The 11,013-nt window shown below is 39.5% G+C and overlaps 3 protein-coding genes across 3 annotated transcripts; 2 read left to right on the top strand and 1 right to left on the bottom strand.

Moving 5' to 3' along the window:
• Nucleotides 1-360: 360 nt before the first annotated feature.
• On the top strand, nt 361-5,002 carry ftr84 (finTRIM family, member 84). The gene is made up of 7 exons (XM_023412669.2): nt 361-1,049; nt 1,221-1,316; nt 1,452-1,685; nt 2,214-2,370; nt 2,473-2,529; nt 2,775-2,828; nt 3,029-5,002. The coding sequence occupies exons 1-7, from the start codon at nt 477-479 to the stop codon at nt 3,568-3,570; spliced, it is 1,713 nt and encodes a 570-aa protein (XP_023268437.1). The 5' UTR covers nt 361-476; the 3' UTR covers nt 3,571-5,002.
• Nucleotides 5,003-5,289: 287 nt separating this feature from the next.
• Nucleotides 5,290-6,473, top strand: LOC147818761 (uncharacterized). Its single transcript, XM_087175734.1, has one exon. It carries the CDS (start codon nt 5,291-5,293, stop codon nt 6,116-6,118), a length of 828 nt encoding a protein of 275 aa, XP_087031860.1. The 5' UTR covers nt 5,290; the 3' UTR covers nt 6,119-6,473.
• Nucleotides 6,474-9,046: 2,573 nt separating this feature from the next.
• On the bottom strand, nt 9,047-11,007 carry LOC111659691 (ecto-ADP-ribosyltransferase 5-like). The gene is made up of 3 exons (XM_023412692.2): nt 10,685-11,007; nt 10,514-10,592; nt 9,047-10,347 (listed from the first exon to the last, which is right to left on the bottom strand). Exons 2-3 carry the CDS (start codon nt 10,571-10,573, stop codon nt 9,586-9,588), a joined length of 822 nt encoding a protein of 273 aa, XP_023268460.1. The 5' UTR covers nt 10,574-10,592; nt 10,685-11,007; the 3' UTR covers nt 9,047-9,585.
• Nucleotides 11,008-11,013: the final 6 nt, after the last annotated feature.

Below are 11,013 nucleotides of genomic sequence, written 5' to 3'. Positions count from 1 at the left end.
TGTGTTGACATTACATGTCATGATGAAACTTGTATTGTACAAAAATGTTAATGCTGACACAGATAGCAGACAGTATCAAAGGATCAACTCAGTTAAATAGCAGTACGGTGGTTATTTAACGCAGGCGGTGGTGTCTAGCATTAGCTGTTATTTGCTGGAGGACTTGACCTTTGCTGTGGGAGTTGAGGTGAAATTCCTGCTTTGTAAGCAGATTCAGTCATGGTTGCAGACCTCAGTACTTTTTTCACTCAGATGCTGGAACAAGAGGTTCTGTGGGAAGACATCACCTGTTTGCTTATAGTAGAAACAAAGTCTTCCCTTTAAATATCAATAGACAGCAGCGTTGTCTCTGGTTTGAAAAGCAGGTGTAGGATCGCAGGAGCTTGTGGACAGGAGCCTTGCACTCTCTCTGAACCTGGCAGAATTTCACTCACTATTATTAAATTTAAGTATTATTTTACTTACTATAATTTGTCATGGCTGAGTCTGGTTTCCCTTTACCACCAGATGATTTCTGTCTGCTGTGTGTGGACACACTGAGAGACCCAGTCACCATCCCCTGCGGTGACACCTACTGCCTGGAGTGCATCAAGGTCTACTGGGACCAGTTTGACCACATGGGTGTGTACAGCTGCCCGCAATGCCGCGCAACTTTCACCCCACGGCCTGTGCTGAGACGTAACCTGCCAGACGTAAACCACGAGCCACGGCGCCAGCTTCCGGAGCTCACTCCTTTCCCCTACATGCATCGGGAATCCTTCTGCGACTTCTGCGTCGGCCGTCGCAACAAGGCCGTCAAGTCGTGCCTCATGTGCTTGGCTTACTACTGTGAAACGCACGTCAAGCCTCATTATGAGTCATCTACCTTCAAGAGACACAAGTTGGTGGATGAGACGGGTCACCTGGACAGGAAGATCTGCCCCCAGCATGAGAAAGGCCTGGAGCTGTTCTGTCGCTCTGACCAGATGTGTATCTGTGTGTTGTGTACTGTCAGAGAGCACCGCAGCCACAACATCACCTCAGCAGAAGAAGAGCGCGTCGAGAAACAAGTGAGTTTGAATTTTCAGTAGCCTGCTATGCAGTATGCGTGACTCTGATTTTGAGTGTCTCAAACAGAAACTGGATCCAAATTGATGTCACAGACTAAAAGTGCATCTTGTTCTCCTGAGTCACTGTGATTGATTAAAGTGTGTCTTCTGACCTGGGTGTCCTTCCATCAGAAAGTCCTGGTGGTCACCCAGTCTGAAGTGCAGTACATCATCCAGGAGAGGATGAAGGAGCTGCAGGAGCTCAAGCACAATGTGGATGTTCTCAAAGTAAGAACAGACATAGCCTAATCAAACATCAATGTATGCATTTCCACTAAAATTTAATTGGTTGTTGTCTATATGGCACAATATACAATATATTTTAAACCTAAAGCATCCTTATAAACTGACTTTACTTTTCAGAGTGCTGCCCAGCGAGCACAGGCAGAAAGTGATAAGACCTTCCACGAAATGCTCCAGGCGGTGGAGCGCTGGAAGGCTGAAATCAACCAGATGATAACGGCCAACATGCAGGCAGCGATGTCGCAGGCTGAGGGCTACGTGGAGCGTCTGGAGCAGGAGATACTGGAGCTACAGCGCAGAGATGCAGAGCTACGGCAGATCCTCGAGACAGAGGACAACATCCACTTTCTGCAGGTGCTGGAAGATCATACAGAGCTGCAAGAAAAATCTGCATATTTTCTTTTTGGAAATTTACACATGTCCACTGACCTTAGTGCTTTGTTATTCATTCATACCACAAAAAAAATTTAAAGGGTGACAGATGCAGCAGATCCAACTTTTTCAGGCTTTTTCAGGATGAATACACACTGCTGTACAGAGGGTAGTTTGCAGTTAACTTGTTACCCAACTACAGGTAGAGATGTTTACACATTAGACACAAGGATGAGGGTGACTTTTCTCATTTAAGCTGACAAGACAGTTGTATAGTACCAGCAAATACAATAATACAGTTTTTCCACATTATAAAAGGAGCAGCAGGATCAGCATTAATCTTGTCACATCATCACATCACATGCTGAATATTACACAATGACTGTGGAGCTCGGTCAGGCAGGACAATACTACCTCCTTATGATCTTTCAGCCGGATGATGCCACCTCTCAGATTGTGTTTCTGACTATATGGCTGGATTATGGAACTTGGTGGTTTGTTTTTGAACAGAATTTTCCAACCCTGTGTGTTCCTCCCGAGGCCATGGTGCCCAAAGTGCTCATCAACCCTCAGTTCTCCTTTGGAGAGATGAGCAAGACTGCCACAGAGATGAAGGAACATCTAGATGACATCTGTAAGAAAGAACTGAGCAAAATCTCCAAGACAGGTTTGTTCTAGTTGATAATATTCATAAGTAATCATTTTAATGTGAAAACCAAAAATCTGTGGGCCTGTAGGTGGCCAAACTAATGCTGCACCATCTTCACAGTCAGTGAAACCCCCGTGTACATACTTCTGCCAAGAAATGGAGACAAACGACTGAAAGGTAAGCGTCTATCATCTGAAATGTATACTTTACTGTTAAACATTTATTTGATTTATTGATTAGATAGATTTCATTTTACTTTTGGAAAGAGAACAAGGAATATGTTGATAGTAAGTTTTTCAAAGTCCCCTCATTTGATTTTATGTAACTATGTAATTGACTTTAGATCATTCAGAAATAAACTATAAAATGAAACTTATCACAAAATAATATCCTTTTTTTTTTTTTTTTTAATATTCAAATAGTTCCTTCCAGAGTGGATTTTCAGGAGCCAAAAATAAGAACGGACTTCTTGAGATGTGAGTAAACAGTTTATGTTTCAGTACATTTGATGCATATCAGTGTTATCCCAAATAAAGTGTCTACTTGCATTTGCTCTCCTTTGAGAACAACAATATGTAGGTATGAATGATAGTTTCTCTCTGGATCACTAAGATGCTCGTCATCTAAAAATAATTTAATTGATTAAGAAATGCGTATTGCGGCTGTTTTCCCTCAGATTCTTGTAAGATGTCCTTCGATCCAAACACAGTCTATAAAGAGCTGGTTCTGTCGGACGGGAACCAGAAGGTCACGCGGAAGAAAACAGTCCAGTTTTACCAAGATCACCCAGAACGCTTTGATGGCTTCTCCCAGGTGCTGTGCAAGGAGCCTCTTACTGGTTTCAGATTTTACTGGGAGGCGGAGTGGGGCGGGGAGTTTTCCATCGGGGTGGCCTACAAGAGCATCAGTCGCAAGGGGAAGAATTCACACAGTCTGCTGGGCTACAACGACAAGTCTTGGAGTCTCCTCTGCTCAGAGTCAGGTTACTCTGTCTGGCACAACAAAACAGACCGAGAGCTTCCTGATGCTCCACGGGCTACAAGAATTGGTGTGTACCTGGACTATGCAGGCAACACTGTGGCCTTTTACTCAGTTTCAGAGACTATGGAGCTTATCCACAGTTTCAAAGCTCAGTTCAGTGAGCCTTTGTATGCTGGTTTTGGTGTGGGCTCCTCAGTTACCCTGTGCCAGCTGAAGCACAGTCCCAGACCTTACTGAGATTTAAAACACTGAGGAGCTGTAGAAGTCCAAGTACTAAATATTGACTGTGAAGTACAATTTATTGTCTGTAAAAAATTAATTTTAAACCCTCTATTGCACTGATTATTTTATTGTTATGACCATACCCGTATGTTCCTGTAATATGTTGATAATGTCTCTAAATGTAATTTCAAGGCCATTATTTTAGATCAATGCCAATGTGTTTATTTCATGCAATATTATGCATATATTGATGTAATCCTGCCACTGCCAGTGATAATCTAATAATTATCTGTAGATAAATAGCAAGTACGTTTGTTCGTATGTACAGTTATGTTACATTTTTTTTGAATGTGTGTCCTGCAGCGCTGCCCACTTCTGCCTTAACAGCCTCCAGCTTTTGAAAGAACTCAGGCTCACATAATCAATATTATCTTTCATATTACATTTCAAATGTAATTAATTGTCTTCCATGCTATTGTAATGACTCTAAACTGCAGCGATGCTTTACATGTGCTAACTAGCAATTACTATGCACTTTCAGTTCCTGATCTCCTTGCAGTTGTTGAATAGATTGTGCTTAGTACTTACACCAAGGTCTCCTTCTGCACTGAAGCTTTAGTGATGTCTCTCACTTGTAAGTCGCTTTGGATAAAAGCATCTGCCAAATGAGTAAAAAGTGCATTACTGCAACCCTAAGTGTAGAATAAATGAAACACTGTAGATTAAAAAAAAAAAAAAACGGCTAACATGTTTTTTATAGCAACAATCCTCACATAAAATATGAATATGGACTATAAGTATATAATGAGATTGGAGACACATTTTATATGTATGAAGCTCTCTATTCTATTCTCCCTTCTACTTTATTTTCTGCATCCAAAATATAGATTGTAAGTAAGTAAGTGTAAGTTGAGCTGCTGTTTTATTATAAACCACAATTTAAGCAATCAACAGTTAATCCACAAACAAGTTAAAGCATACAGTGCATCATGCTGTGAGCAGTATTCCTAAAATAACGAGAATATACATATTTTCTTGGGAAATAAACTTGAGTTTACTTCAGACACAGATAAGGGTAGGTAGAAGGCTAAATGCTCATGAGACAAGCACAATGAATACTTAATACCCAAATACAACATTTAGGCAAAAAGAAGTATTGCAGAAAATATTTGACTATTGGTCTTAACTTAAAACTTAACTTAAAAACTCAAAGCTCAAGACTTATATCAGGGAAAAATAATATTTAACATAAAACTAAAAAATATCTCAGGTAACACTAGGTATGAGGAAAATATGATTTTGTCAAAGTGAGTTGAACTGACAGTAACTTGCTGAGGCTGTCATCTCTCCCAGCAGACGGGGTAAAAGGCGGGGCACAGATTGGAAACATGTTTCCAAGGTGTTGAGCCCTAACTCACTTTAATATTCATTAAAAATTTCCATTTTGCATCCTGTTTAGTGATTGTTTTGAGAGTGTATTTGATTATGTCAACAGTAAAAAAAAAAACAATAACACCATGCAAGGATATTTCCATGTCAGTTCCAATCGTCACTTCACTGCTGCCCGACCAGAACTCCAGACACTGCGAACTTCCGCACCAGGTTTGAATCTGCAGCTGTGTAGCTTTAAATAAAAAAGAGTTATCTTAGCACATGTTGATCATTTTTTTTATGCTATCACTGTGTATTACTCCTTAGATTGCTGTGAAGGTTTGTTGTTCTTTCCAGACTCAAAATGAACACCACCTTTGCAGTGAATGGTTCGTCAGCCCAGCCCTCCATTCTTGATTTCCACGATCTGGCTTTAACCATGGCTTCACTTTCAGTCAACTGCATCCTGGGTCTTCCTTTGAATGGTTACGTCATATGGATGATATTGGCAGGAGTCACAGTGATGTCAGACTTCTTCTCTTTCAACCTGTCCTTGGCTGAGATTGCTCTCTCTATATTAAGCATATGCTATTTAGTTTATGTTGAGTTTAATTTATTTTTCTGTTTTGAAGTCTTCATGTTTTCACTTGGCTTTCTCTACACAGCTCGTCCTCTTTTCCAATGCTGCATCTGTGTTGTGTGTTATGTTGGGGTTGTCCACCCTGTGGTTTTTCTTCGGTATAAATCCCTGAGATACAGGGTGGCCTGTGGCTGTGTTGCCTGGCTGATTACCCTGACTTCCTGTATCTATTCCATGTACACATATTCAAACCCTGTGTATCTTTATTATTTTTTCACTCAGAATTTGCTCTTCTTCTTTGTGATGCTTTTCTGCTGCCTCTCAGTTGTCAGGGCTCTGAAACGCCCGGGGCCAGGAGAAAAAGACAGAGAGAGGAAGAAGTGCAATGCGATGAAGAGAAGGGCCTTTACAATCATTGTGCTAATCATGATTTCCATGGCCATTAATTTCTTTTTGTATGTGGCTGCTGTTCCACTACAATGTTGCTTTAACTATATTGAGTTTACCAGTGCCATAACCATTTGCTTATGCTTAGCTTTATTAACTGGGTTTATACAGCCCATCCTCTACCTCCACAGGGCTGGAAAACTCACCTGCTTCAGGGAGCTCTGATTATCATTATAATTATCAACATCGTCGATAATGCATAAATGTACGTATAAGTGCTTTATATTGTGCAACAGTACAACATGCTGTAATGTTTTCTTGTTTTGGGTGTTTCTAGTTTACATTTACATTTACATTGCGAAGACTGAACAATCCACCATAGTTCTTGTGTTGTTTTTATTTTTGGATTAAGACTGCAATGATGTCAATCAACAATTGATAATGTATTCACATGTATTCTTGCTTGATTCTACTCGATTGTCATGGTGACATCTTTCTTTCTTTCCATGTTGTAATTTTTCATTGTTTTTGACAAGTAAACAGAGTAATAAATCTTTTAAATTAAATTTCTTTTACAAGATTTCAGTGCTATTTATGTATTTTAATGTTTGCTGAATCATGTGATGATGATGGAGAAGACTTCACTTGTGCATTTTATTTGGGTCTGATGAGTGTGAGGGATTATTATTGAGCAGACAGTTCCCATTAGAGCCAATACAACAGCACTGCAGCAAAAAGTTACTGCTGTGAGAGAATACTGAGAGACTATGTCCACAAGGTGAGTCTGAATAGATTGTCATCTGTATCCCCAACCATTGTTATTGTTCTTGCTTTTTTGTTTGTTTGTTTGTTTGTTTTTTATGTTTGTTTTGTTTTAACATCCATTCCAGTGTTTGTCTCTATGGTTAAATGGTAAAAGTAAAACATGATGTTAATTGCTAGTTTGGACATAAACTCAAGTCTCCTTCATGTAAGTCTGATGTGCTATCTGTCCATCCACCAATCCAAACACATCACTTTCTGCCTGACTGCATGTAATGGCTACACGACTTCTTGCACTCATTCACAAATGAACGCCACTTGTATGATCTTTGAAGCCTAAATACAATCGCCAGAGGTAAAAAGCTAATGTTAGACTATAGTCAAACTACACCATGGTCACATGTTCTCGTGGACTTCAACATCACCACTACTAAACTTCCAACTTGTAGTATGATTTACCTCTTCTACAAAAGCCTCTTTCCTCTTCCTCTTACAAAGTTAGTAGTAGTTTGCAAAAGTGCGAGCATAAACACAACAAGGCTGTCAAAGTGTTCTGCAGGTTTTCGTATTGATGACGTTTAACATCACCAACAGCCTCTGTAGTTTTACTGAACCACTTGTTAGCAGCTGGCCCTTTTTTACAACATAAAAAATTAAAAGAAATCACGACTGGGGTATTTACTGATGTATTTTATGTAATACATTAAAACATGAAAATGTCTTGAGCTTGTGTTAACCATAGACTTTATTTCAGTGATGTAACGAAAAACCCATTCAAAAAAATTTCGGGACAAGGGAACCAGGTGTGCTAAGATGCTAACTAATTTTCAGGTTTTAGGACTCATTTCTGCAGCACTCTATCAAGATGTTATTACTGGGGTTAATGGGTTGTACATAATGAAAGTCAAATCACGTTGTTGCCATTTTGGAAAAAAATAAGATACGTGCCAAGACGAATAAATCGTGTTTTTGTTGCCTTGAGTAACTATCGAGTTCATTTTGGGCTTTACACTGTACCCACAAAGACTTTGTAGTTACACGTTTTTTTTATTGAATACCAGCAAACAAACCAGCACACAAACTTTGCATGAGTAACTCCCATCACTGAAAATAGCCGCCGGCTTTGAAGCATTCAAAATTTGGTCAGTCTTGAGTCATTAGCTGCAGGTATCTGAGCATCGTTTGCATGTTTGGTCACAAGAGAACTGCAGTTGAGCATGTGACGCATCACAGATATGAGGACTTTGCATCTGATATGATCATTCAAAGAGGACAGAAAAAAAACTGCAGTGAGTTCTGTTAAAAGACTTAATATAGTACATCGTTAATTTACAGTTTTTATAGTTATACTTTATAATTCATCCTAATTATGTTCTGGGTTCAGTTCTGACGGTGGAATTGATAACATTGTGATGCTGACCTTCTGTTTCCTGTTCATCCTCTCAGTCGGATCCTGAGTGGAGGATGTGACCCTGAAAGGCTGAAGGGGAAAATGAATTTGTCAAATGGATCTTTACTCTGACACTGCCATTTTAGCCCGCGCCTCCACCTCAGTCAATCTTGTCCTGAGTCTGCCAACCAACAGCTATGTTGTGTGGCTGATAGCGACCAGAGCAGGAGTCACAGGAGTCCTGTTGTCCTGTACAAATGATAGTCCATTGCATGTAACCACGTTAACAGCTGAGGTCTCTGAAACCCCAAACAGAGCTAATGCCTACGTTTTTGATTTGAAATGTCTTATCAGTTCAAAATTACGTTTAGACCATTAGGCTCAAAGGGACGGTTAGCACAAGTTATATTTTAACCAACCAAACCATTTCATTTTTATCTCATGCCTTTTTTGCCAAGTTCCTTGTTTCTTTGTTGACATTCATGCTGTGCTCTGAAAGTACTATGTAAATGAAGTTATGTTTGCAGTGACTGAGAGAGTAAAACACACTTTTGCATAATGAAGGGAAATCGCAATACGGTGTGAGATGAAAGTTTTGCATGTAGCCGAGTCAGAGAACAAGGAGGACATTTTAACATGTTTATAAAACATACAAGTTGCACACAGGTTTCTTTCCCTTTTCTACAAACAAGATTCTTGAGATTTTCTGTTCAAATCACTGATTCATTTTGAATGAAGTCAGAGTTTCTTCGTGCAGAGAAGGTGGAGGGACTTTATTTAGTGCTGGGCAGTGTCTGCAGTCCTCACAGGCAGCACACTGCCACAACAGCGTCTGTGTTGCCAGAGCAGTGAAACCCAGGGTAAAAAAAAAAAAACTTGCTACTGCTTTAAAGCTGAATGTGACTCAAAAGAGCCATCTGTTTAACTCAGAGCTTGTCTCATTTGGAGTTTGATGATTTGACAGTGTACAAAGTATAAACACATTTGACAAACATGAGCAATTTTTGAAAAACCAGGATGTTTTATTTTTATGGCATATTTTGGTACAATAACAGTGTAAAAAGATTTAAATGCAGATGACATGGGCAAATCAATACAACGTATTATTACTGTATACAATGACCAACTTTCTTGATAGAAATATTCATTTACAGTTTTATGAAAGAAGACAGAGCAATGTGTTACTAGCAGACACTTTATCAGGCTCTTAAAAGACTCTTTAAAGTCATTTATTATTTCTAATTCACCTCAGCTGATATTCTTCGGTACATGGTGTGTTCAACTTTTGCTAAAGTGCGCTGTCTCTATGTTGGGTTAAAAAGGAATGTAATATCCTAATGAATACAGATCCATCATAACAGTTAATCAGTTATCTCACTGTGGGTTCATTCTAACATTGGTTGCGCAGTACAACATCTGCACCTCTGGCTGTTCAACTTTTAAACTGAATTTTATTTTGTCAACTTATTCAATTAATCAACTGTGTTTTTGCATGTTTTGTGAATTGTATGTAACAGTAAAACATGTGGAATTGCTTGTTTCAGAAAAGAGCACAGTTCAAATTGGAAAGAGTTTTGCGTGTACTCTTCAGTTTATAGACCACCTCACATGGCAGCTTCCGCTGGAAAGATCTCCTCTCTATCTTTGCGACTTTAAAGACCTCATAAGGAGGAATCAGCACTTCTCTTTCTAACTCTCCAAGCTCAGAGTACAGCGAGATGTCTGCTCCGAAGCATGTGAGGATCTCAAAGCATGACTTGTCCCCAAATCTGTCAGCGCTGGGGTACCAGCCCAGTGAGCTGGAGGTAAAAGATCCAAAGCGAATCATCTTATTGACAGCGTCTTGGCTAAAGTAGCTGTTGACTCTACGGTAGCCAGTCACACATCTATCCACTTCAGGTTTCCGAGAGTTGAGGGTTTGAAGGGCGTCAGTCAGGAAAAAGTGAAGCGTGTGATAGCTGAATGTGGTCGTGTACACGGATCTCTGGGTTCGAACAGCATTATTGAAATCAAGATAAACATTTGGTTTGTCAAGGGTATAAATATAAATAGCCATGATCTGTTCTTTCCCCAGTGCCGTGGAAGGTCTCTTCCCTTTTCTACGCTTCCATCTTTTGTTGTAATATTTCTCTGCTTCACCACTGGCAAGTGTGAAATTTTTGTCCTTGTTTTTCTCATTTGGCAGGTACTGCTTCTTCACTCTGTAGTCCATCTTGTCTTTGCAACCAGTGTACATGTCATCAACAGCGTTTGGAGCCAGATCCAGTGGTACTTGACCTTTTAACCCAGATTCTGCAGAGGTCTACAAAAATAATTGAAACAATTAGAAAAACAAATCTTACATGGTGATAATTTTCTATAATAATAATAATAATAATAATAATAATAATAATAATAATAATAATAATAATAATAATAATCTCTCAGATATCACACTCAAGCAAGCCACCAACCAGTTTATACACTACCTTTGCAAACCCTACAGAGATGCTATAAGTCATTAGCACAGCTGCCCAAGCTCCCATCATCCTCCACCAGCACAGAAACCTGCACACAAAAGTGGTTGTAAGCTGGTATTTCCAGTCTGATCAAAATCTAGGAATATCAAGGGAACAAATGAAGGCTTTTAATTCACTTACCACAGTTCATTCCCCACTTGCTGTCATGATACTTGAGGGATATCTGCTCTGAGCTCGTGCTTGTCTTTTCACCAGCTGCAGGTCATTCCAATCAGGGGTGAAACCTTCACGAGGACTACACATGCCAGCCACCCCCCTTTGATTTTAATGAATTATATACAACAGGTATGTGGCTTTGGAAATGATGCAGTCTCTGTTGATTTTTATCTAAGGTAAACAGAAGAAACTTGTGCTACAGAAAATGGACCAGACTCACTGAATAGCTCCCTAAGCTTAACATGTCTTATGATAACTATTAATTTAGCTATACAGACTAATGAGCAGTGATA

Source organism: Seriola lalandi, unplaced genomic scaffold (assembly GCF_002814215.2).
Source record: "Seriola lalandi dorsalis isolate HSWRI2012SDOR001 ecotype SW California unplaced genomic scaffold, Sedor1 jcf7180002054486, whole genome shotgun sequence".
NCBI classification, from domain to species: domain Eukaryota; kingdom Metazoa; phylum Chordata; class Actinopteri; order Carangiformes; family Carangidae; genus Seriola; species Seriola lalandi.
The sequence above is the reverse complement of the archived record's forward strand: the minus strand, read 5'-3'. Positions and strand labels throughout refer to the sequence as shown.

Coding starts and splice junctions, on each gene's coding strand:
- ftr84 (XM_023412669.2), top strand. CDS start 477: ATGGCTGAGTCTGGTTTCCCTTTACCACCAGATGATTTCTGTCTGCTG. Junction 2,371..2,472: donor GAGCAAAATCTCCAAGACAG/GTTTGTTCTAGT, acceptor CCATCTTCACAG/TCAGTGAAACCCCCGTGTAC. Junction 2,530..2,774: donor TGGAGACAAACGACTGAAAG/GTAAGCGTCTAT, acceptor ATATTCAAATAG/TTCCTTCCAGAGTGGATTTT.
- LOC147818761 (XM_087175734.1), top strand. CDS start 5,291: ATGAACACCACCTTTGCAGTGAATGGTTCGTCAGCCCAGCCCTCCATT.
- LOC111659691 (XM_023412692.2), bottom strand. CDS start 10,573: ATGATGGGAGCTTGGGCAGCTGTGCTAATGACTTATAGCATCTCTGTA. Junction 10,348..10,513: donor TCTCTGTAGGGTTTGCAAAG/GTAGTGTATAAA, acceptor TTATTTTTGTAG/ACCTCTGCAGAATCTGGGTT.